Raw genomic sequence first — 22,350 nt, 5'->3', positions numbered from 1 at the left:
CAGCAGAAGAATTGCAAGAGACGTAACTACTGGGAGATGCGGGAAAGAAATGCTGACAGTGGGGGAAGGACTGTGACTATTAGCAAAAATGGCTGTCTTGCCTCAAAATTGATCGTGTTGAGCAAGCTGGCAGTTGATAAAGTTTGCCTTACCTTCTCCGCTGACAACTTTCAATGAGTTTAGCCACTTTAACATTGCAGTAGAAACTATTACTTTTTCTCTGGACTTGTTTTCTAGGAGAAGAGATCAACTTTGGGAAACTTATCACAAAACCTTCAGAAGGAACAACTCTAAGGGTAGAAGACCTTGTAAAACAGTATTTTCAAACCGCGGAGAAGGTAATTTCTTACAGTTCACATTCTGAATAATGGCTGTCTTATAATAACAGATTTTAACTTAGCATGTATTTAATTGACAGTTTAAACAAAATCCTAAAAACGTTTCTGTGAAATAAGTGGGGTGACAATTAATTATATTTATTTGTAATTGCATATCAAGAAAAATTAGTGCTTGCCTAATATTAGTTACTAATATTAATGTAGTGGTTATTGTTGATGCTGTTAGTCTCATTTTCTTTTTACCTCTGTTGCGGAAGTTTTAATTATGGATTTGATTTTCTCACATTTGGATGTAATTTCAGAATTACTTTACAGAGACAGCCACAAGATGGTGACACCACTCAAATGTACTATCTTGAGTATGTGCCACACTTAAGACCCTCTGCTTGTATTAAGTTTCCTATGCTGCTGAAATAAATTCCCACAAACTTAGTGGTTTAAAACAGCACACCTTGTGTTGTCCTGTAGTTTTGAGGGTCAAAAATCTGGCACAGTCTCGCTGGGCTGAACTCAAGGTGGCGGCATGGCTGTGTTCCTTTGGAGGCTCCAGGCAGAACCCATTTCCTTAACCGTTCCTGCTTCTTGGAGGTGTTGCATTTCTTGGCTCTTGGTCTCTCCCTTTATCTCGGAGCCAGCAGTGTTGTATCTCTCTGACCATTTTCCCACAGCTCACTCTGTCTCCAGCTCCCTTCTTCTGCCTCTTCCTTCCAGTTTCCAGCACCCTTGTGGTCACACTGGGCCAGCCAGATAGTCACTGAGGTCTCCCTCCTTTACACACAGCTGGGTAACCACCTCAGTTCCCTCAGTTCCCCTTTCCATGTATGCTCAGGTCACAGAGGTTAAGATGGGGACCTCTTTAGGGACCATTGTTCTGCCTGCCATGTGGGCTAATCTCGTCTTAGTCCTCAGCTGCCATTTCTGGGCTCTGTCCTGGCCACTTGGGCCTTGACGTCTTGGCCTGTCCTGCACTCTCCTCCCTTTCCTGGTTTTGACTTTGCTTTTTCTGACCCTTCACATTGATCAGTAGACTTGCTTCCTGTACACTGTTTTTGTTTTTTCTTCCTTCAATAATGAGGTCACCTTTTTCTGTTCCTCCCTGGTAGTAGTATTCTGTAATATTCCTTGCTCATATGCAATTACTTTGTAAGAAATAGATGCTCTTTCTGCAACCCGTGATTCGTGTCTCTCTTACAGAACGTGCAGCTCTCACTGCTAACGGAAAGAGGGATGGGCGAAGCAGTGCAAGAATTTGTAGACAAGGAGGAGAAAGATGCCATCGAGGAATTGGTGAAATACCAGCTGGAAAAAACTCAGCGATTTCTTAAAGAATGTCACATTGATGCCCTGGAAGACAAAATCGATGAAGAGGTAACTGATTTGGGTGTCTAGGTCTATTTGGAGAGTCTCTCTTTAAGAGTAGCTCTGAGTTTTTTCTGACAAATCATGGTTTAACCTCTCTGATTTGTTTAGTTTTCTCATCTATAAAATCGAATTAATAAAATGAGGATTAAGTCAGAAAATGCCTAGGAAATGCCTAGAACAGTCTTACATTAGTGTCGGTACTATTCCCTGGAGACAGTATCTTCTCTTGAAATCCTTGCAGTGCTTTACAGTGAACCTCGCAGGAGGAAATTCCTGCTCATTCCAGTTGTTTAGTAAGTTTTGATTGAGATTTTGAATTTCCTCTAAGAAGTTTATTCTGTCTAAGCATAAAGGCAGTGGAAGAATTATGCAGCAAAAACGGTTTAGATTTCACTATGTAGAAATGTTGAATGTTTGCATGTCAAGTTGTCAAAAAACAAAATGAAAAGATATTGAAATGGAGGATATATTTGTATGTTGGTAGACAAAAGACTAATATTCCTAATATAATATTAAAGAGCTCTTGTAAATTTTTAAAAAATATTAAACATTTTAATAGAATCACGAATAAAGGACATGAATAGGTGTTTCACTAAAGAAATGTAAATGGCTAATAAGCAAATGAAGCTGGTGTTTAGCCTGGGATGATCAAAGAAACCAAAGTCAATATATTTTTATTTGTTGAATTGACAATGGTTTGAGACACATACTGTCTAGTATACTCTTGGCAGGAGTATTATGTTTGAATAGCTTTATCAAAAAGCATTTTGACAGTGTATATCAAGAGACTTAAGAAGATTTACCCTTTCACTCAGCCCTGGAAAATTTTCTTACGAAAGTAGTGAGATAGAGGAGTATGTCTGGAGTGATTTATCGTTGTGTTATTTATAGTGGGAAATAGTTGGAAATGTATTGGAACAATAACTGTTGGCACAGACACCGTATACAATTCTATGCAGCAATTAAATACTACATTTTTAAAGGAGAACATAGTTCTTAGATTAGAAGGACTTTAAAAAAAAGAAGAAAATGAAAAGTGGGAAAAGAATTCCGAAGATGCAAGGCTAAGCCCAATATGATTCCAGTTATTTTTATTTGAGTGTGTGAGCGTATAAATAAAGAATAAAGGAAAATATTCCAGACATTTAATCAACAGTTACTTCTGGGTGGTTGTATTACAGGGGTCACTTTCTATATTTTCCAGATTCCTCCTAAGCAGAACAAAGCAACATTATTTTAAAAACTCATCTTTGGCTTTCGTTTTAGTGTTTTTAGTTAACATGGTTCTTTTAAAAGCCTCCTGTTGTCAGTGTGTGCCGGTAATTCAATACCAAGTACTTTCACAGTTAGGGCAGGTAATCTACACTCAAAAACTAATTGCTCTGTGACTCTGGATGTATTAGGTTTGCTAATTTTTAGCATGAGTGGATTTCTCAGATGAATATCTGAACTAAAACATGACCATCCCAGCCCACAGTGACATCACGTCTCCTGAGTTATGTATGTGTGTGTGTGTGTGTGTGTGTGTGTGTGGCGCATGGCGGCTTACAGGTAGGCTCTGGACGAGACTATAGTCTGCCCATATTCAACAGTGTTCGACATCAAAACCATTATTAGCTGTGTACCTGTTAAAATGAATTCTCTCCGTGCCTCAATTTTCTCATCTACAAAATGGGGATGATAATAAAGCCTCCTTCAGAGTTACTGCAGGGATGAAAATAATTAATCTGTGTAATCCTCAGGATGCTGCCTGGCACATATTGTCTGCTCAGCATTTTCACTGACTCTCGTTTCCCTTCTGCGAATGGCTTGGCCCTTCCAGCATGCTACACACCACCCTGGCATTGTTACACACCTGCTGGGTCGCGTGTTGAAGAGTTGCTCTTTTCCCTCCACCAAGTCATAGCAAATGTGCTTTCTTTCTTTCCAGCTGTTGATGCATTTACTCTCCATCCCACTGACCCTGTAGCTGTGACTCTCTCTGTGCTCCTCCGAATTGCTTCAGAGAGTTTTCTAGATGTGCTCCCTAACTATTCTTTCACCGTGTTCTCTCACACCCGTCCGTTCAGGCTTTTGGCTCCATCATTCCAGTGAAGCTGCTCCTATTGAGGCCCCCAGCGCCCTCATTGCCACATCTGCTGTCAGTTTTCTGTCTTGAATCTCACTCGACTGCTTCTTGAAACGTTGTTTTCATTGACTTTCGGGGCTGCACACTCTTCTGGTTTTCTTACTGCCTCGATGGCGCTGCACGCTCAGTCTGTTGATGACATTCATCTCTCCAGCCTCTTAGATGGGCATCCCTGGAACTCAGCCCACACACACCCTGGGGATCTCATCCAGTCGCCTGGTTTACATGTCATCCGTTTGGTGGTCACATTTCCACTCAGACGCGTGACAGGTATCGCCCCCTTGGAACGCATCCTGGTCTGCAGTGTTGATCCTCACCCTGGTGTTCTGGGGGAAGCCTTGTTCTTTCAGCTGCCAAAAACCATGCAGGCATCCTTGGCTTTTCTCTTTCTGTCACTTACATCCCGGCAGCCTGGAAATCCTTTTTGCTCTGTCGTCAGAGTGTATGTATGGTGTGGCTGCTTCTTGCTACCTTACTGCATGGGTCCACAGTATCGCCATTCCTTGTGGATCATTCCCATAGTCTCCAGACTGGTCTCTGCTGCCACCTGTGCCCTTCTCCACCCCGCCTCCATTCTGTCCTCAATTCAGCTGTCCAGTGATCCTCACTATTTCAGATTAGTCACAGCTCTTATCGTTGGTTGCAAGGCCTTCTTCAGCCTGGCTCTGTTATTTCTTTACCCTCATGCCTGCCCCCGCCATAACACTCCTTGCCATTTTGTAAACATACCGGGCATGCTTGGCCCCAGTGCCTTCATGCATGCTCTCTCCTCTGATTGGAATGATTGTCCCCAGCTCCTTGCATGACTCCTTCCCCGCCTCTTAAGTCTTTGCTCACATAAGGCTTTGTTGACAAGGCCTTCGTGATCACCCTGTTGAGATGTATGTAGCCTCTTCTCAGTACTGCCTGTCCCTCCTGCTTTATGTTTCTCTGAGCATGTATCACCTTTTGCAAAGATTGTGCAGGGTCATATATTTCAAAGGATTCATGGAAGTCCTCTGAGCATCCTCACTTAAGGTTTTCATTTACAGGGAAAAACTATAGTGCAGTCAGAAAGAGTACAGGCAGGCATTGGGGATCGCAGCGGCCCCCAGGCACCAGTGCCCGTGTCTCTGTGTGCACACCTGGATGGTCCCTGGAATAAGCATCAAGGCCTTTGCAGATGTTCCCAGGGGATCCTCTGCTGCTCTCTACGTAAGCAAGGTTATGCGGGTTGAAAACTGTCAGTAGACAGATTGATCCTGGGGAGGCTCCCCAGGCCAGGCCTTCCTGATCTAGCTGGAAATCCACTTGGTCTCAGATGCTTTCTTAAACACAGCATGACTTCTTGCTTGCTTCTCCCTCTTCCCGTGTACGCAGTAGTTTGTAAGCTCCATGAGGCCAGAGTTTTAACTGTTTTATTAGTTGCCGTAGTCCCAGATCCCACAGTAGTGCCTGGCGTGGTCAGCAAACATTCCGTCGATGACCGTTTTTGGTAAAAGTGAATCTTGAGGGTCCCACCCCCTTCAGATACCACGTCACAGAGCCTCCTGGATGGCTTGCAGCCAAGTGCACAAGAGCGATTTGAGCAATGCAATAAGTATTTCAAGGCTCATCAAGGAGATGCTTTTGTTGTCAACTGTTTTACTGAAGTATAACGCCCATAGGTTATTTGAGTGTTTTTCCTCTGCAGTCTGACAGATCATTTTTCAGTAATATGGAACATTTTGGCAACAGGTAATATAATTTTGCTTAGGGTCAATTTTTTAGAGTACATTTTGAAAATTTTAATGTAATTGGAAAAATACAATTTCTTTAATCAATCTTTTGTGAAACAAATTGTAGCTAAGACTGCAAGTTTTATTTTTTAGCATAAAGCATTTTTTACTCAGTCGTAGAGCTTTATATTTATGTAACTGGAATAAACGTGATTTGTAATTTATCTGTTATGCTCTAGGTTCGTCGTTTCAGGGAAAGCCGGCAAAAAAATACTAATGAAGAAGATGATGAAGTTCGGGAGGTAATTGTTCTGCTGTAGATTCCTGTTCCTATGTGTCTGTTTGTTAAACTGGAGTAATTGGCAGGTTTATTTATTATAGCATGGTCAGTCCATGGGTATGGTGGATGGGAGTGAGTAGGATTGGATGCCTTTGATTTCAGTTCAACCTACAGGTGTGCTGCTCGCTGGTATAACTCTGTTTTTTCCCCTTTCCTTTGTCCAAAACTTACTTAATTGTCTGTTTGGGGAGCATATACAACAAGAGCACTTTCTAATCAAATCTGATCTCCTTGCCATCAGAGCATCTTATAAATAAGAAATGAAGTCTTACCCTCCTGAGCCGGTATTATTTGGGGCAAAAAAGACACACGTGTTTTGGTTAGCAGTGTTTCTGAGGGTAAACAGATGGTTTCCATTACCCATTCTAGATTGTTAAGATTAGCTTGAACACCGGCATCACTGTCTTTGCAGAGAGGGAACTGCACACTGGCAGCCACTCACTCACATGTTGGGCCTCCGTTGAGAACTTGGTGAATTCATGGGTGAAATGTATTTGCTTGTTCTCTATTGTCCTTAGTGTTTTATGATTGCTGTCTAGTATTCGAGAGTTATCTTATAAATGATTTACTGTTGGTTTTGTCTTGAGTGCTTTCATTCAGTAGATATTTTGCATACGGCCTACTGTGAGTTAGACATTCTGTTTTATATGAGGAATATAAGTAGAATGGTCTATGTCCCAAGATTTCCTCAGTCTAGTAGGTCAGAGATGTGTAAAGAAAATACTTCTTGAATTATTTTAGAGGAAAACATTATGCTTTAAAAAAGTCTCTTGTTAAAAGCTCTCAAGTCTTTAATTATAGGCTCACATTTAAATGAAAGGCCAAACAGTAAATATTAGGCTTTGCAGGCTATGTACAAGGACTTTATCACATAGTCTTGCTTTTATTTATCTACTGGTTGGGGTCTCACTCTGTGGAGACCAGGCTGGAGTGCAGTGAGATGATGATCGTGACTTGCCACATCCTTGACCTCCTGGCCCCAGGTGATCTTCTGCCTTGGCCTCCAGAGTTGCTGGGACTGCAGCATGCGCTGCTATGCCCGGCTAATTTTTGTTATTTTTTGTGGCAAAAGGTCTCACTGTGTTTCTCAGCCTGGTCTCAAACTTCTAGGTTCAAGCAGTCCTTCCTCCTAGGCCTCCCAAAGTGGTAGGATTACAGGTGTGAATCACCACACCCAGCTCTTTTTTTTTTTTTTTTTAACAGCCCTTTAAAAATACAAAAACTATTCTTAGTCTGACCCAGGGTTCTTAGCTTACTTGGCTTCTAATTTCTTATGTTCGGTCTGAATTCAAGGCAGCATTGATATCCTCTTTCAAAATGTAATGTTAGACACTGTCAGCATAATGAAAGGGTGACCCACCAGATGGGAGAAAATATTTTCAAATTATGTATGTGTTAAGGGATGACTGTCCAGAATATATTTTTACAATTTCTGAAACTCAGCAATAACAAAAAATTCTCAGTTTTTAAAATGGGCAAAAGACTTGAATAGACATTTCTCCAGAGATTTACTAGTGATCAATATGCAAATGAAAAGATACTCAACATCACCAGTCATAACAAATACAAATCAAAACCACAGTAAGATGCTACTTCACACCCGTTAGATGACTATTATTTTAAAACAATAATTACAAATTTTGGTTAGAATGTGGAGAAATGAGAATCCTTGTACGTTGCTGGTGGGAATTAAAAATGGGACAGCCACCCTGGAAAGGATGGTAGTTCCTCAGAAAATTAAACATAATTGCCATATAATCTAGCAATCCCACTTCTAGGTATATAACCAAAATAATTAAAAGCAGGGACTTACAGATCTTTGTGCACCAGTGTTCATAGATGCATGAGTCACAATAGCCAAGAGGTGGAAGCAGCCCAGAGGACACAGGTGAATGGATAAATAAGATGTGGCGTACGCATGCAGTGGAATGTTCTTCAGTCTTAAAAGGGAATAAAACTCAGATGCATGCTACAACATGGATAACACGTGAAACCGCATGCTACAACATGGGTAACACGTGAAACCACATGCTAGTGTAAAAAACTAGATGCAGAGGGCAGATATTTTTATCTTTCCCTGATGTGAGATGCCTACAGTGGTTGAACTCAGGGACAGAACAGTGGTGGTGACCAGGGCTGTGGGGAGGGCAGTGTGAATGGGCCTGGGGTTTCAGTGTGGGATGATGAAGGATTCCAAGAGGTGGATGGCGGCAGTGGTTGCACAGCAATGTGAAAGCACGTAACTTGCTGTACTGCACTCAGAAACAGTTAGAAGGGTGAGTTTTATGTTATGTATCTTGCACTACAATTTTTAAAATGTGTACTACCAGGTTAGCATGTGTTCAGATCTCACAGAAAGTGTATGGGAATGTCTTTGGTGTTGGCTTTAGACCTACGCCCGTGAGGTAAAATCTGAGAAGTAATAAACTTCAAAGATACCAGAATCTTTTGCATAGAAAAGTTAGAGTTAAAAATACAATTTGAATGTAATGTTTGAGAGGATAAAAATGAAGATACAGTATTCAGACAGAGGGAGAACTACAAAATTTAGAAATGATGGTTAGTAATTCATTCTGAGAAACAGTAATTGTAGTAGGGCATGCACATTTCCAGTTTTGCTACATGCTGCCAACTGCTACAAGGTGTCATATCATTTCCGGCGATCTTTCCGCCTCCCTTCCGAGTAGCCGGAATTACAGGCACGCGCTACCACGCCCGACTGATTTTTTGATTTATGGTAGAGATGAGGTCTCGCCAAGTTGCCCAGGCGGGTCTCGAACCCGCGGGCTCAGGCAATCCACTCACCTCGGCCTCCCAAAGTGCTGGGATTACAGGTTGAGCCACCAAGCCCGACTGTCATATCGTTTCTATTCCAACCAGCGGTATTTGGGAGCGCTTATGTCCCCAGTTCTGATTCATCATGGTGTATCACTGCGTCCTTTGCTCTTCATAAATCTAAGGGATAAATTATTTTCTACTTTTTAAAAAATTCATTTTTTTACTAGTGAGTCTAAATAATGTTTGTGTTGCTAAATCATTTCTTTTTATCTGAAACCCATAGTCATTTTCTTTGATCACATTTTCTCTTTTGGGTAGAGTGTTTTTCTTTCTCTAATTGGCTTGTAAGAGCACTCACTTGAGCACACTTGTGTGTCTGCTCTGTCTCTGTCTCTCCCTCTCTCCCTCTCTCCCTTGTCTCTCTCGCTCTCCCCCCTTTTTCCTGTCCTCCCTCCTTCCCCTTCCCTCCCTTTTTTCTGCCTCCCTCCCTCCCTCTCTCTCTCTCTCTCTCTCTCTCTCTCTCTCTCTCTCTCACTCTCTCTCACTCTCTCACTCTCACTCTCTCTCTCTCTGTGTGTCTCTGTCTACATACACAGAATAGTGTAACGTTTGGGGTTTTTGGCATGTGAAGAAAGTATCCACTTACTCCGAGGCTGTTGGCGAAAATCAGGACTGGCTGGTGAGTTGCCTGCCCTGTTGGCACATATAGAGACGTATCTGGCTTTTTTTCTCATCAGTATAGTGAATTATGTTCATGCATGGCCTGTCATGAACCCATTCTTGAATCACTCTCTAAACCCCTGGTAGTGACTGTATACTGGTGTTTCCGTGTGGTCCTGGAGTCCTGGTGTCTGCCTTCATATTCGTGAATAAAGTGCTGATTTTCTTTCTGTGCATGCCGTCCCTTGTCAGTACTGTGTCATGGTGGCTCCATAAACGCCGTCTGGAAATTTGCTTGCTTTGTTCTCTGGCACCATTGCAATGGCAATGTTCTTCGAAAATCTGGTAGAATTTACCTGCTAAGTTTTGTGGGTTTTGGTGAGGAGTATATTTATTTTAACGTTTTCTCAAAGTTTTATTTGAAAATTGGTCTGTTTTGTTTTGCTTTTTTTCCGTTTTCCAAACTTTGTAGAATTGAGCATTCTGTCATAAATCTTCTAATTTTCCTTGGCTCTCCCCCCTGTTTCTGTTTCTAATAATGTGTATTTGTATTTTCTTCCTTTTCTGTTAAACTGTTTTTGTTGATAAACAGCTATTGATTTTTATCAGTATTGCTATTTTGTTCCAAAGGATATGTTCTTAGCTTTATTAGTTCTAATATTTTTTTGTATAAAATGTATTAATACATGGTTTTATCTTTATTCTTTCCTTGGATGAGCTTTATTTTTTCAAACTTTTGAATACAAGATTAGCTTACTTAGATTTATTCTTACTTGGCAGGCTGTATATCAGCACCACCTTAGCTCTTTCATTTGATGTGATGATACGCAGTGTTTTTGTTATTATTTTCTAGATATTCAACAATTTTAGTTTTGTTTTACAGTTTTATTCTCATTAATTTTCAGGAGTCTCGGGAGTTTTACTTTATTATTATTTCTCATTTTTTTGGATGATGATTAGATAGTATGATAATTCTGTTTCTACCATCTAGAATTTATTGAGTTTTTTAGCATCCTGTTATAGATCAGCTAAAAAATGTTATGCGGTCTTGAAATACATTATTTCTTTTCAGAGTACAGAATTCAACATGTATCAATTAGATCTATTTTATTAATTATCTAATTTAGGTCACCTTTTTTCTTGTTATGTGTGGTAGCTATGGTCTATAAAGTCACTTCTAGCACTGAATTAGCAAATACTGAACCACTGCTCCTAGGGGAAATAAAGCATTAAGTTCCTATGAGTCACTAGTTAGAACATTTTTGTCAATACATAACCTCTTATGTGTTTCTATTTAAGGACACTGTTTAATATACACTGTTGATTCATTAATGTTAAACTCACAGCCAATAGTCTATAGACCATACCTGAATGAAGTTTTTCTAACAAATATTTTCTCCAAAAGGCATATTACAGCCTTCTCGCCCCTGGGGACTCTAACCAGCACTCCAGCACTGTGCTGGAGGCGGTTTAAACACCACAAAAGCAAACGCACAACAATGCAAAAAACATGGTGCTCTCTGATGCAGGTGTGGCAGTGGTCCGTAAGACTGTAGTGCTGTATTTTGACTGTTCCTTTTCCATGTTAGATACATAGATGCCTCCCACTGTGTTACAGGTGCCCAGAGCATTTAATGCAGTAATACGCTGTCTGGTTTGTAGCCGCGGAGCAGTGGGCTCTCCACATAAGCCTACCTGTGTAGGAGACTGTCTGTATTGCAGCACCCTTCAAGCCCTTCTTGCTGTGATCTAGCTGCTATTCCCCCCAGCTAAGGTCATGGGAAATTGTATTCCCTCCCGCCCTCTGTCCCTTCCTCCCTCCCACTTCGCTGCCTGCCTTGGTCACATCTCCTCCTCTGGCCCTCCTTCTCCCTACTTCATGGTGTCGCAAAGCTTGGAGGTGCTCTGGTCGTCACCCTTAGACCCAGAACTTCCCATTCCAAGAGATCCTGTTGTCACGACTCGTGGGATGCATCGATTGTAGAGAGCTCTGCAATGTCTGGAACCTTCTCAGCTTGTAGCCGGGTCAGGTGTTCATTCTATCCGTTAACTCTTCTTCATAGATTGTGTGTTTGGGAGTTGAAGCTGTTTTCTAACTTTATCGAAAATGTGTTTCGTTTTTGTTCTCCTTTTATGCCTTGATTGGTTTTAGGGAAGATCGGGGCCTTTACCTTTATTCTGCTTTTAATCAGAATGTCTGTGTTTCTTTCAGAGTTAGAATGTTTGGTTAAGTGTCAAACTTGTCTTTTCTAGATGGTTTCTTATTAAAATAAGACACTAAACACTTGTGGCATATTATTGGTCCTAAGATTTTTATTTCCTAGATTTTCGATTGATATATTCTATTTAATTTTTTTTATCATGCGTTTGTAAGAAGTTATTGTTCATGTTTTTCTCATTAAAAAAATTTAGAAAAAGGGTGTTATAGAAATTTTGTAGTATTCAAGAGTAAAAGAGAAAACAAAGGACCCTAAAATTTTACCACCCAGAGATAACAGCTATTTTCTGTAAGCTTTTTTTCTTATTTATTAAGATCCCATCTTAAAAAGTGGCTCAGATGATGATAGTCTCTTTGAAATGTGGTATTGAATTAGGTGTGGTTGCCAGTATTTCTTTGATTTCTGGAAGTTTTGATCTTGTAAAGTTTCATTTTTCTTAGTTAAACCTTTTTGCAAGGTCTCATTTTACAGGTAGGATTGTAAATTGATCTGACAGATAATAGACAATTGATTTGCTTAGTGAGGAGCTTCCCTTTTATCTTTTATAGTGAAGAATGATGTAGACAGGTTGACAGTGGTAGGTATTCATCTGGATTCCTGATTGGTGTCCGGAGGCTGCGCCGTGTACTTATGCATACCTTCTCTTTGTCATCTCTCAGGCTATGAACAGGGCTAGAGCACTCAGAGCTCAGACAGAGGACTCCGCCTTCAGTGCCGATGACCTGATGAGTGTAGACTTAGCTGAGCAGATGGCTGATGACTCTGATGACAGCATCTCGGCAGCAGCGAACAAAGGAAGAGGCCGGGGAAGAGGACGAAGAGGAGGAAGAGGACAGAATTCAGCACCGAGAGGAGGGTCTCAGAGAGGAAGAGGTAGCACTGGGTGTAGGCGTTTGCATACTCAGACTTGGCAGTTGAGGGGGAAATGCAGGATTGCATCTTGTCAGAATCAAGTTTCTGTGGTCAAAGCACAGTTCTTTAAAAAACACCTATTTTTACAATGCATAAAGGCGTCTTTAGTGCAGCTGCATGTACTTTTTACTTAAATGAATTTTGAATGGCCACGTGCATGTAGGGTTTTAATTGTTCCTAACACATACTTTTACAAGCTTCACTGTGTTTTTCACACATTACCTTTTGGGTTCATTTAATGGCATATTTACGCTCATTGGTACAAAGTAATAGTGAGGAAAATAGGAGTTATTAGAGAAAATAGCTAGCTAATGGCAGTGGGAGGAACAGGATGAGAATGCGATTACAATTATCATTTTTGTTGTTGGCATAGGATACAGTATCCACAAGCTTATGAAGTGGGCTTCGTGAAGTTTGCTTATTAAAAAAAAACAGTTTGGTTTCTAAAAGCAATCATTAGTTGTCATGATTGTATTCAAAGAGACATTATTGTCATTGAATAGTCCAAGCAAATAGAAAATGGTCATCTGGTGACTTTCTCACGCATTGTATAAACTCACCCCTAGGGATATTTTAACACATTGTTTTGTTTTGTTTTTTTGAGTTGGATCTCACTCTGTCGCCCAGACTGGAGTGCAGTGGCCGCTTTTAAGTATTTATCCAGAGGAATGCCATGCTGGTAAAACGCATAGTAAACTAGTTTAAAGTCTCTATCTTCTAATGATGATTCTCATGATCCTTACACTTACAAAACTTTTTCTTAAATTTTAATTGGACAAATAAGAACCAAATGTGACCTAAAAGAATCGTCTCTGAAAATCAGTTGGTCAGTTACCAGATGTTCTTCTGATACATGTTTTTGATGTTTTACAAATACACTTATTTGGCATAGTTTTACTTAGCTTTTATTTTGGAGTTGCATAAAAAAGCCTGAGCTACTGATAGGATTCGAGATTGACTGCTCGCTTTTCCAACAGCAAGCACTGGCCTGGAAACTTCCACTCGTGGCAGGAGCTCAAAGGCCACTGTGTCGACATCTAGAAATATGTCTATTATGGATGGTGAGTATAGGCAGCAGGTAATTGCCTAGCAGTTAATTATAAATTCCAACATAGAAATACCGAGGTGATCCCCAGTGGTAACCCTTATGTATTTGCATTGCCATTTTTGGAGAGTTAAAAGGGCAATTCGGATCTCAGGATAAATTATTCTTTTCTTTTTTCTTTTTCTTCTTCTTTTTCGAGCTGGAGTCTCATTCCATTGCCGACTGGAGTGCAGTGGCATACTCATGGCCACCCCAGCATCGACTTCCACCTCAGCCTTCCAAGGAGCCTTAACTACAGGCGCGCTACTGTGCCCAGCTAATTTTTTATTTATTGTAGAGACGAGGTCTCGCCAGGTTGCCCGGACTGGTCTCAAACTCGCAGGCTCAGGCAGTCTACTTGCCTTGGCCTCCCAAAGTGCTAGGATTACAGGCTGAGCCACCCAGCCTGGCCAAATTATTCTTTAAACTATCTTTGTCACGCATCAGAACTATCTTGGATAAACTTTAAAAATTCTCTCCCTTGACAGAGATCATGGCACCATAGAGAGGTGAAGCATTGGTCGGTATACAACAATGACTGAGAGAGGGAAACTGCCTCTGTAATTCTGCTTCCATGTTTTCCCTGTGCTGGCGCCTGTGTAGAGATGTGTGTGAAATTGTGACTAAGTCGTGGAATTCATTTGTGTATGTCCTGTAGTCTAAAAATTGGCCTCAAATTTGTAGTCATGTTTACCAAAATGGGTAAGATAAGTGGTGGTATTTTTTTCTACTTTGCATTTAGAATACATGTAAATACTTGGAATATCAAGTCTGAGAAGGATTCAGGCCTTTACATAGATTATATTCTAGCATGTGAAAAGAATATTGATTTGTTTAGTCTAGTTCCAAAGGCAGTATTTATATTGTCTGTCATTTGAGGTTAATTACTGTCTCACTTTCATAGCTAGGATTACTCGTTGACACATTGGGGACTTGAACTAATTCTCACAAGATGAAGTCTGTCAAGGGCAAATACAAGCTACATTTATGTCCGAAGGACAGCTACGCAATACAGTTGCGAAAGGCATGTGAGCTTAGCAGCACCAGGTGACACAGACCTCTTAGGTCAGTAAAGCTGTTCAGGCCAGCCTGACTGCCAGGCTGATGGCTGTCTTACGCCCTGTTAGCAGAAGTGGTGCGTCTACAACAAGGACGTTCTCCCTGTGCCTATATGGACGTGCCATGGCAAGAGAACTGTGCTCATCTTGAATTGCATTTCAGGCAGGATGTCAACTGTGTATGAGCACTCAGAAGAGAAACCATATAACTTAAAACATGGTTGAAGGAGCTTGGAATATCAGGTCTGGGAAGGATTCAGGTCTTTACATAGATTATGTTCTAGCATGTGAAAAGGAATATTGATTTGTTTAGTTTAGTTCCAAAGGCAATATTATATCTTTTGGCTTACGGATTCTCTGAGAACCTGATGAGAGCAACGTCTTCTCTCCCTGAATAAGTACTCACATGCGATTGCACTGGCTTTCAAAGCATTCAGGGACACACACACCCTGCCCTTGCCACGAAGCCAATTCTTAACCCCAGATTAAGAACTCCTGGCCCCTTAAGTTTGAATTGGAAAAGCTGGAAGCATACCAGATGAAGCTTACCTGATTGAATGGACCTGGAAGATATTGGAGCAACTTTGCTTCCTCATAAAGCCACTGATAGTACAAATAGTAGCTAAAACTTGTGAAACTGCCTGCCTTTTAAAAGGTCTGTGGGGTAAGTACTTATTAAACTAACCCTGCTTTACAGAAAAGCAGAAGATAGGTGACTTGCCCAAGGTCTCATAGCAATTTGGAACCAGAGCTTGGAATGACCTCGTGTTCTCTGGACTCCAGAACTAGTAGTTGACCACCTACTGGCTTCCAGACCAAGATGAGGTTAGAAACCTAGCTACTGGTTCTCAGCAGAGGAGTCTGCATTATACAGAATAACCTGTCTAGTTAGTGTGAAGATGGAGTAAGCTGCCTTGAAAGCAAGTGAGCTGTCATTCCATTGAAGGAAGTTTCAATGTGCATGGGATGACAGCTGGCATTGGAGAAAGGGTACAGACATCAGATTGATTGAAGACTCTTAGGGAACCTTATCAGACATTCTATTGCTGTATTTCTGTTCAAGTATGATTCAGTACTTGAGGAGAGCCAGCTAGTATGCTTAGTTTCAGAAACATGCTGTCTTTACTTTAGGGAATTGCATCCAGAGAGAAGCTGTTCTATTCTTGGTGGGTCTAACACAGACACAGAGAAGAGAGAGAGAGAGCATCCGTTCAAGTTGTAGAGGACCCAGGTGGAGTTCAACTTTGAGTTCAGCATGTGACCTTTGCGACTTGTGACAAGTCACTCACCTTCCTAGGTCTCTAGTCTAGCTTGAGCCCAGAAGTTCAAGACTAGCCTGGGCGACATAACGAGACCTTGTCTCTACAAAAAAATCAAAAAATTAGCCAGGTGTGGTGGTGCAGGCTTGTAGTGCTAGCTACTAGGGGGGAGACTGAAGCCAAAGAATCGCCTGAGCCCAGGAGGTTGAGGCTGCAGTGACCCTCGATTGTGTCCCTGCACTCCATAAAGAGTGAAACTCACTCAGAAAACAGAACCAAAGAAAACTTGGTTAGACTCCTGATGTTTAGCTAACCCATTCTCTTTCCCCCTCTTTTCCCTTGAGATCAAAACCTATAATAAATTTCAAATACTCAGTTGAGATTTATTTTCTAAACCTTGCTAGTCTGCTAATATCAAGGTCTTGCTATGTCGTCCAGGCTAGTCTTGAACTTCTGGGCTCAAGCAGTCCTTCTGCCTTGGCCTCCCAAAGTGTTGGGATTACAGGTGTAAGCCACCACACTCATCTGAAAGCGTGGATTCAAAGGAATTTTTATCATGGAATAAATAATATGCTGTTTTCTAGAATTTTCGTCAGATACATTTCTTAGTTACCAAATATGGCTGTCCAGGTAGGGGAGAACAAGAAGCTCCTTATGGGAGCCATGTAACTCCTAAGCTAGCTATGGGAGAAGCAGCACTGGCTGCAGAGGGAAGAGGCTGACCTTCAGGTGTTGACAGTTCAGGTGGTTAGGCAATCAGATTCTGTCCTTCAGGTGTTTTCTATAAAATACTTTTGGTGTGGGTATATTTATGAACACTGCTTCTTCTACTGTATTTGAATGAGCTGGGAAATTATAAAACTGACAGCTAGGCCTTGAATTATTTGAACATATATTTCAACCTCCTTTTAGTTTTAAAAAATATAAATGGTTTTATAATTGGTTGTCATGGGTTTTTGCAAACAGGACTTAGAAATCCTTCAATTAAACTAATGTGCAAGTTTTTCTAAGTTGTTTTAAGAATAACAATACATATTTCGTCTTTGCCATTCTAGCCTTTAAAGCTACAAGACAGCAGCCCTCCCGAAACGTTGCCCCTAAGAATTATTCAGAGGTGAGAAAAAAGTTTCATGGCTGTGTTTTAATAATTCATGTTTCCTGCATTATGAATTGTCAACACTTTGACTTACAAAGTAAATAAAAGAAGAAAAAGTATGGAACGTTAAAGCTGGAGAGAACTTTACTGATTATACTGAGGGCTTCTAGGATTTGCTTTTTTCTTAATTTCTCTTTTTCTCTTTTGAAGATAATGGTTCACATTATTAGAAATCCATAAATGTCATGGATATAGCAGTGTTTTTAAGGATAACAGTGTTGAACGAGCCCGGGCCTGGTATGCTAAGACTGAAGGTGAATTCGGTGCATAGAGAGGTTTATTTATGCCTGGGCTCCTCTTGTTACTTTGTTCTCATGATGTTGGCTGTGGCTCATGGCTGATATTGGACTCACAGTGGCTGCAGGGCCAGTGTCAGGGGGTCTGTGTCCTGCCTCAGACTCAGCATGGGCCATCTGCTGTCCCCTGACTTGTTCCAACGTGGACTTGACACCCTGGTACCGCACCTTCAAAGCCCACGTGTCTTGACCCCCAAGCCAGGATACTTCCTCTGCATCAGGGCTCCCCAGTCACAGCCCTGTTGACATTTTGGACCAAATCATCTTTGTTCAGAGACTGTCCCGTGTGCTGCAGGGTGGCTGGCAGCAGCCTTGGCCTCGGGCACCACTTGTTTGGTGTTCTGTCCCTGGCTTCATCTCCATCTGCTCTTCAGTGGAATAAAGACATAGCAAACGTGTGTATCAGGTGTCAAGACTACATGAGATGCAGAGGGGGAGTTTGTGTCTTGGGTGACAGAGCCAAGAACCAGAAATATCTTTGTTGGGTCTTGACACTAACAAATGGTATTTAACGGAGATATGTAACAGAGAGAGAGTCACACAGTCTGATGCCTCATTTAAAGTTGGAGACGGAACATGGATGGTCTCGTTTGTCTTCAGAGCCCATGAAGGAAATCGAAGGGCATATGAGCTGCTGCGAGTTATTCACCAACCTCATGAGCCTTCCTCTGGGTGCCCAGGCCCCTGTGGTGGCTGGGAAGACGTGAGCTGAGTGTGTAGCCAGGAATGACATTCGTGAACAAAGAGGGATACATATGGGGGGGGCAGACTAAGCTTTCGTCGTCGTACCTGCTGCTTACTTGGATTCTGTCTCCTTTTTAGTGTAATTTTTTTTAAAACACCTTGGGATTCAGTCATTTAGTTAATTTTTACTCACAAAATCATTTGTTGCTTTGTTCCCCACCCTAGGTGATTGAGGTAGATGAATCAGATGTGGAGGAAGACATTTTTCCTACCACTTCAAAGACAGATCAAAGGTAAGTGTAGTGACTTCCTGCAAAAAGAAACATCGGGAGAATTTTTAAATTATCCAGAATTCTAGGGTTCTGCATTCTTCTGTGCTGTAGAAGGTTAACAGACTAACCTCCAGCTAGTACAGAACGCAGAGGGCTAAAATAGACCAAGGGCTGGCTTATTGTTAGTGAGCGTTACTGCAGATGTGCCCATTGAAAATTTTAAAAACCTGAAATGTGTTTCCTTTTGTCTTTATTACTCAGTGATTTTCTTCATGGAAGACCATGTTCTCTTCAATTAACGGAAAATAATTTTGTTTTATTATTTGACATCAACCTTTTGTCATTGCCACTTTTTAAAATACTTAATCATACGTGGTGCTATGCTAAACACTAAAAAGGATCACAGATACACTCTACCTTCAGAGTACAGGGAGACCCAGTAAAATAGAATTTATTTATAGAAAATCGTGTGTTTATTCTTACACGTTTAAATTTCAGTCGCCTTCAAAGTACTCTCCATTTGATGCAATATACCTATCCAGACACTTTTTCCACTGCACAAAACTGTTTTTGAGCTCGTCAGTTTGGGTGCTGTTTAGTGCCTCTGCTGTTTTTTGTTTCACCCCTTCCACATCAGCACACCTTTTCCCTTTGAGGACTTGTTTCATCTGGGAAAACAAAATCACGTGGGGGAGAGATGGGATGAGCAGGGAGGATGGGACATGGGGATCATGCTGTTTTGGGTCAAAAATTGCCAAACACTCAGTGCAGTATGGGCAGGTGCACTCATAAGTCACCCATCGTGAAATGGGCAGACATGTTGAAAGAATCCCCCCAAATGCAGCCTCTCGCGCTGCTGGCTAGTGCAGGGATGCTGACAGGTTCCTAGAGCAGTTGCTGACCGGGAGAGACCTGTAGCACAAGGGGCCCACCCTCCGAAAGACAATTCAGGCCTTATTTGGGTCTCCCTCCACACCTACATGGTCTTCCTGTCCTTACTGATTTTTGTCTGTTGCTGTTACGCTTAACTGGATTCACTGTTACCATTTGCTTTTGTGTGTTAACATTTTGGGTGACCCTGCTTAAGGAAAGCTCCATTAATGAGAATCTCTACTTAAGATAATAGTCAGCAGTCTTCTGTGTCAGGTCTGATGTAGGACGTCAGCGCTTTATTCGGGCTTCTGCCTTCAGGCAACTTAAATTGTGGCAGAAAAGAGAGGAACGTGTTTGAATTCATTAAAGGATGATTGAATTAGTGCATAATTATGTGGATTTTTTGATCCAGACCCCTAAGTTTAAGTGCTATGGGCTGCTGAAGACAGGAGCAAGGCATGAGGCCTAGAAGATGCAGCTTCATAGAGGCCATAAATTTTTTCTTTTTTTAGGTTAGGAAATATAGTTGATTTAGAAAGTAAATGAGAGAGAAAGAGAGGAGATTCACCTCCCCAAGATAGGGGAGGGGGCCAAAGCTTAAGAAACATGGCAGCAGCCATAGCTCAAAGAGCACATGGCCACACCATAGCTTAGCAAGGCAATGGCCGATGCTGTAAAATTTACCTGAGGTTTCAGAGATAGGAGTCCTCGGGGAGACGGTGGTCCCAGCTGAGAGCAGTGACATGGGCATCAGAAAGGGGAGGGAGGTGGAGAGAAAGGCTGTAGTCAGCGCGCTCAGGCCTTTTCCTTGGCCGCAACCATTTCTCGATTCCCTAGGGAGGAAAATAAATCAGAGTCAGTTCAGTTTCTCTCGAAGAAGAGAAATTAAATACTAAAGAATAGTGCTTTGAGGAGTAGGATTGAACTTGAGAATCAGGACTAAAAATCACTGTCATCTAGTAGTGACCCCACCCCCGGAGCCAATTTTTGTTCTTTGGCTGTGACATTGACCCCATCGAGAATATACGCTTCGTGTGAATTAAGAGTCGGTGTTGGGAAGTGGTAAGCGTAGTTCCTTCAACATCAGGCTGGGTGCTGGGGTTAGAGAGAGAGAAAAATGTCCCTTCCCTCCAGAAATTCACTTTCAGTGATGTGCTCATTACACGGAGCTGCTCGCTTCCCAGGGTGATGAAATCTAAGGAAAGTGCCAGTGTCTTCCTGGGAAAGGTCACTGAGAGGTTTACAAGGTGACAGGCCACATTTGAGCCAATGACTGGGGCATGTGGTGAAGTCACTGCAGGAAATGAGTACAGAGAGAACGAGCGGGCTCGCGACACCAACATCGACTCGGAAGGGTGGTCAGCAAGGGCCTCCGAGAAGGCTGCATTGAAGAGTGGCTGGCCTCTGAGGAGGCTGCACGCGAGCTGAGGTTTAGAAGAGTGACTTGGCCTTGCCAGAAGCACAGGGAAGCATACACGCAGCCTCTGGAGGAAGAGCAGGCTGAATGTGACTTGGGGTCAGTGACTGACAAGTGCCTTGAAGCGAGAACAGGAGAGAGGCCGGGCAGATCATGCCGCGGGACAGGCGAGCAGACAGAGCCTCACACAGGCTGCCCTCGAAGGAGCCCCTGGGAAGGAGCCCCTGGGAGTCCAGGGCGGGAGCTGCCAACCGCGGTGAAAGTGGAGGGGTCGGTGGTTTCGAGGTGTGTCTCGAGGATGGCCGTGGCAGACTTGGGGTGGGGTGAGGAGCATGAGGAATGTGGCTGGTGTTCAGGCTTCTCGCTTGGCATTTAGGCCGTGCCGTGCCCCGCCCCGAGGAGAGCATCAAGGAAGAAAGAAGCAGATAGATGTTTTAGGGGCGACGGCTGTGACCGGACGCTCCCCTTCCTGTGTGAGAGGGTGGAGGTGCCTGTGAAACCCACACGCGGGGAGGCTGTGGGAGATGGGGCCTGAGAGTCCAGAGCGCAGGTGAGGGCTTGGGGTGACGCTGGAGTTCACCTCCAAGCAGCATGCTGGCGGTGCCCGGCGACAGTGGAATGATGGGCTGGCCCTGAAAAAGCAGGCCAAGAGACGAGGGCTGTGTCCCTGTCCTGGGGCTTCAGCCTTGAGGGCTTGGGTACAAGAGAAAAAACAAGGCAGACATGAGAAAGGTCAGGGAGGAAGAGAGTTGCAGAAGCTCAAAGTGGACTTACAGAGGGGTGGAAAATACCGAGGTGGGCACAGATGCAGGTTGGTTTATATGTGTGTGGTGGGTAGTAGAGGGAGTTGTTTTAACTCATGAAGATTTATTTGAATTTCTCAGGCTCATTTATGTGTAATGAACAGGACTCCTAAGCTGATTTAAATGGTCTGATTGTGTTTTGGAAATTTGGGATATCATAGGATTATGATTTTTAATAAAACGCGTTTTGTGATTAATATATATATAATAAAAGCGGGGGAAAACACAGGACTTTTGTTTCAGCTGATAGAAGCCCACTCAGATTTGCTTGTGGGGGAAGGAGATTTGTTGGAAGACTGTCAGGGTACCTCCGGTCATGGGAGGCAGTGCGGGCCCCTTCTGAGTCCTTGTTTGGCTGTTCTTGCCTTCGTGAGTTTCAGCACACACAAAGCAGGTCTGGCTTTCCTGGTTCTCTTTTTTCAGGAGTGGGTCAGAATTTGGTAGATGTGGCTTGTATTGAAGGATAGTAAAGAAAAAATAGTTTGCTCTTGCTCTCATTTTGAGTTGTGTACTTCCCAGCATATAAATGCCATTGACTTCTTAGTTACATGTGAGGCGATGCTGAGCGCTTCCTGGGTGCCAGGCACCATTCTGAGCACTTCCCGTAAGAATTAGCACCTGTGAGGCTCACAGCAGCCCCAGGAGACAGACATAACTTCGTCGTCCCCATTTCACAGGCGAGAGAGTGAAACTCGGTGGACTGAGTGACTTACCCAGGCCGCCCCATCTCTCAAGTCAGACATCCTCTCCCAACTGTTCTCTGCTTCTCAACGTAGCAGTCATGCTCTTCAGCGACTGCAGTCAGATCATTTACATTTTGAGAGGCTGTTTGGGATTTTGGAAACAACTCTGAAATCAGCCTTAGCAGACTTGTGCTTCTTTTTTTTTTTTTAAATCAATATTTTTTGTTATGATATTATGGGGTACAGTTAAGGGTTAGGCATACAGATAGGCTTCATTCAGGCCCCCTTGTTGATAAGAGGTGTCTCCCCGTCCCCAGACAGATGTTTACTA

At 42.4% G+C, this 22,350-nt stretch overlaps 1 protein-coding gene across 2 annotated transcripts in view; it reads left to right on the top strand.

Annotated features, from left to right (window-relative positions):
• Positions 1-22,350, top strand: part of MRE11 (MRE11 homolog, double strand break repair nuclease) — a 52,857-nt gene that overhangs the window by 26,127 nt on the left and 4,380 nt on the right. The window contains exons 11-17 of one of the 2 annotated variants that reach the window (XM_008051467.2): positions 238-338; positions 1,533-1,706; positions 5,765-5,827; positions 12,182-12,395; positions 13,412-13,495; positions 16,891-16,949; positions 18,197-18,264. In XM_008051467.2, coding sequence (XP_008049658.2) covers positions 238-338; positions 1,533-1,706; positions 5,765-5,827; positions 12,182-12,395; positions 13,412-13,495; positions 16,891-16,949; positions 18,197-18,264 — 763 coding nt within the window. The remainder of the gene's footprint in view (positions 1-237; positions 339-1,532; positions 1,707-5,764; positions 5,828-12,181; positions 12,396-13,411; positions 13,496-16,890; positions 16,950-18,196; positions 18,265-22,350) is intronic. The other variant, XM_021709332.1, reaches the window with a different exon arrangement.

This window comes from Carlito syrichta, unplaced genomic scaffold, assembly GCF_000164805.1.
Source record: "Carlito syrichta isolate Samal-C Ts95f unplaced genomic scaffold, Tarsius_syrichta-2.0.1 Scaffold174579, whole genome shotgun sequence".
NCBI classification, from domain to species: domain Eukaryota; kingdom Metazoa; phylum Chordata; class Mammalia; order Primates; family Tarsiidae; genus Carlito; species Carlito syrichta.
Note: the sequence above shows the minus strand (reverse complement) of the source record. Positions and strands in the feature narration are given on the sequence as shown.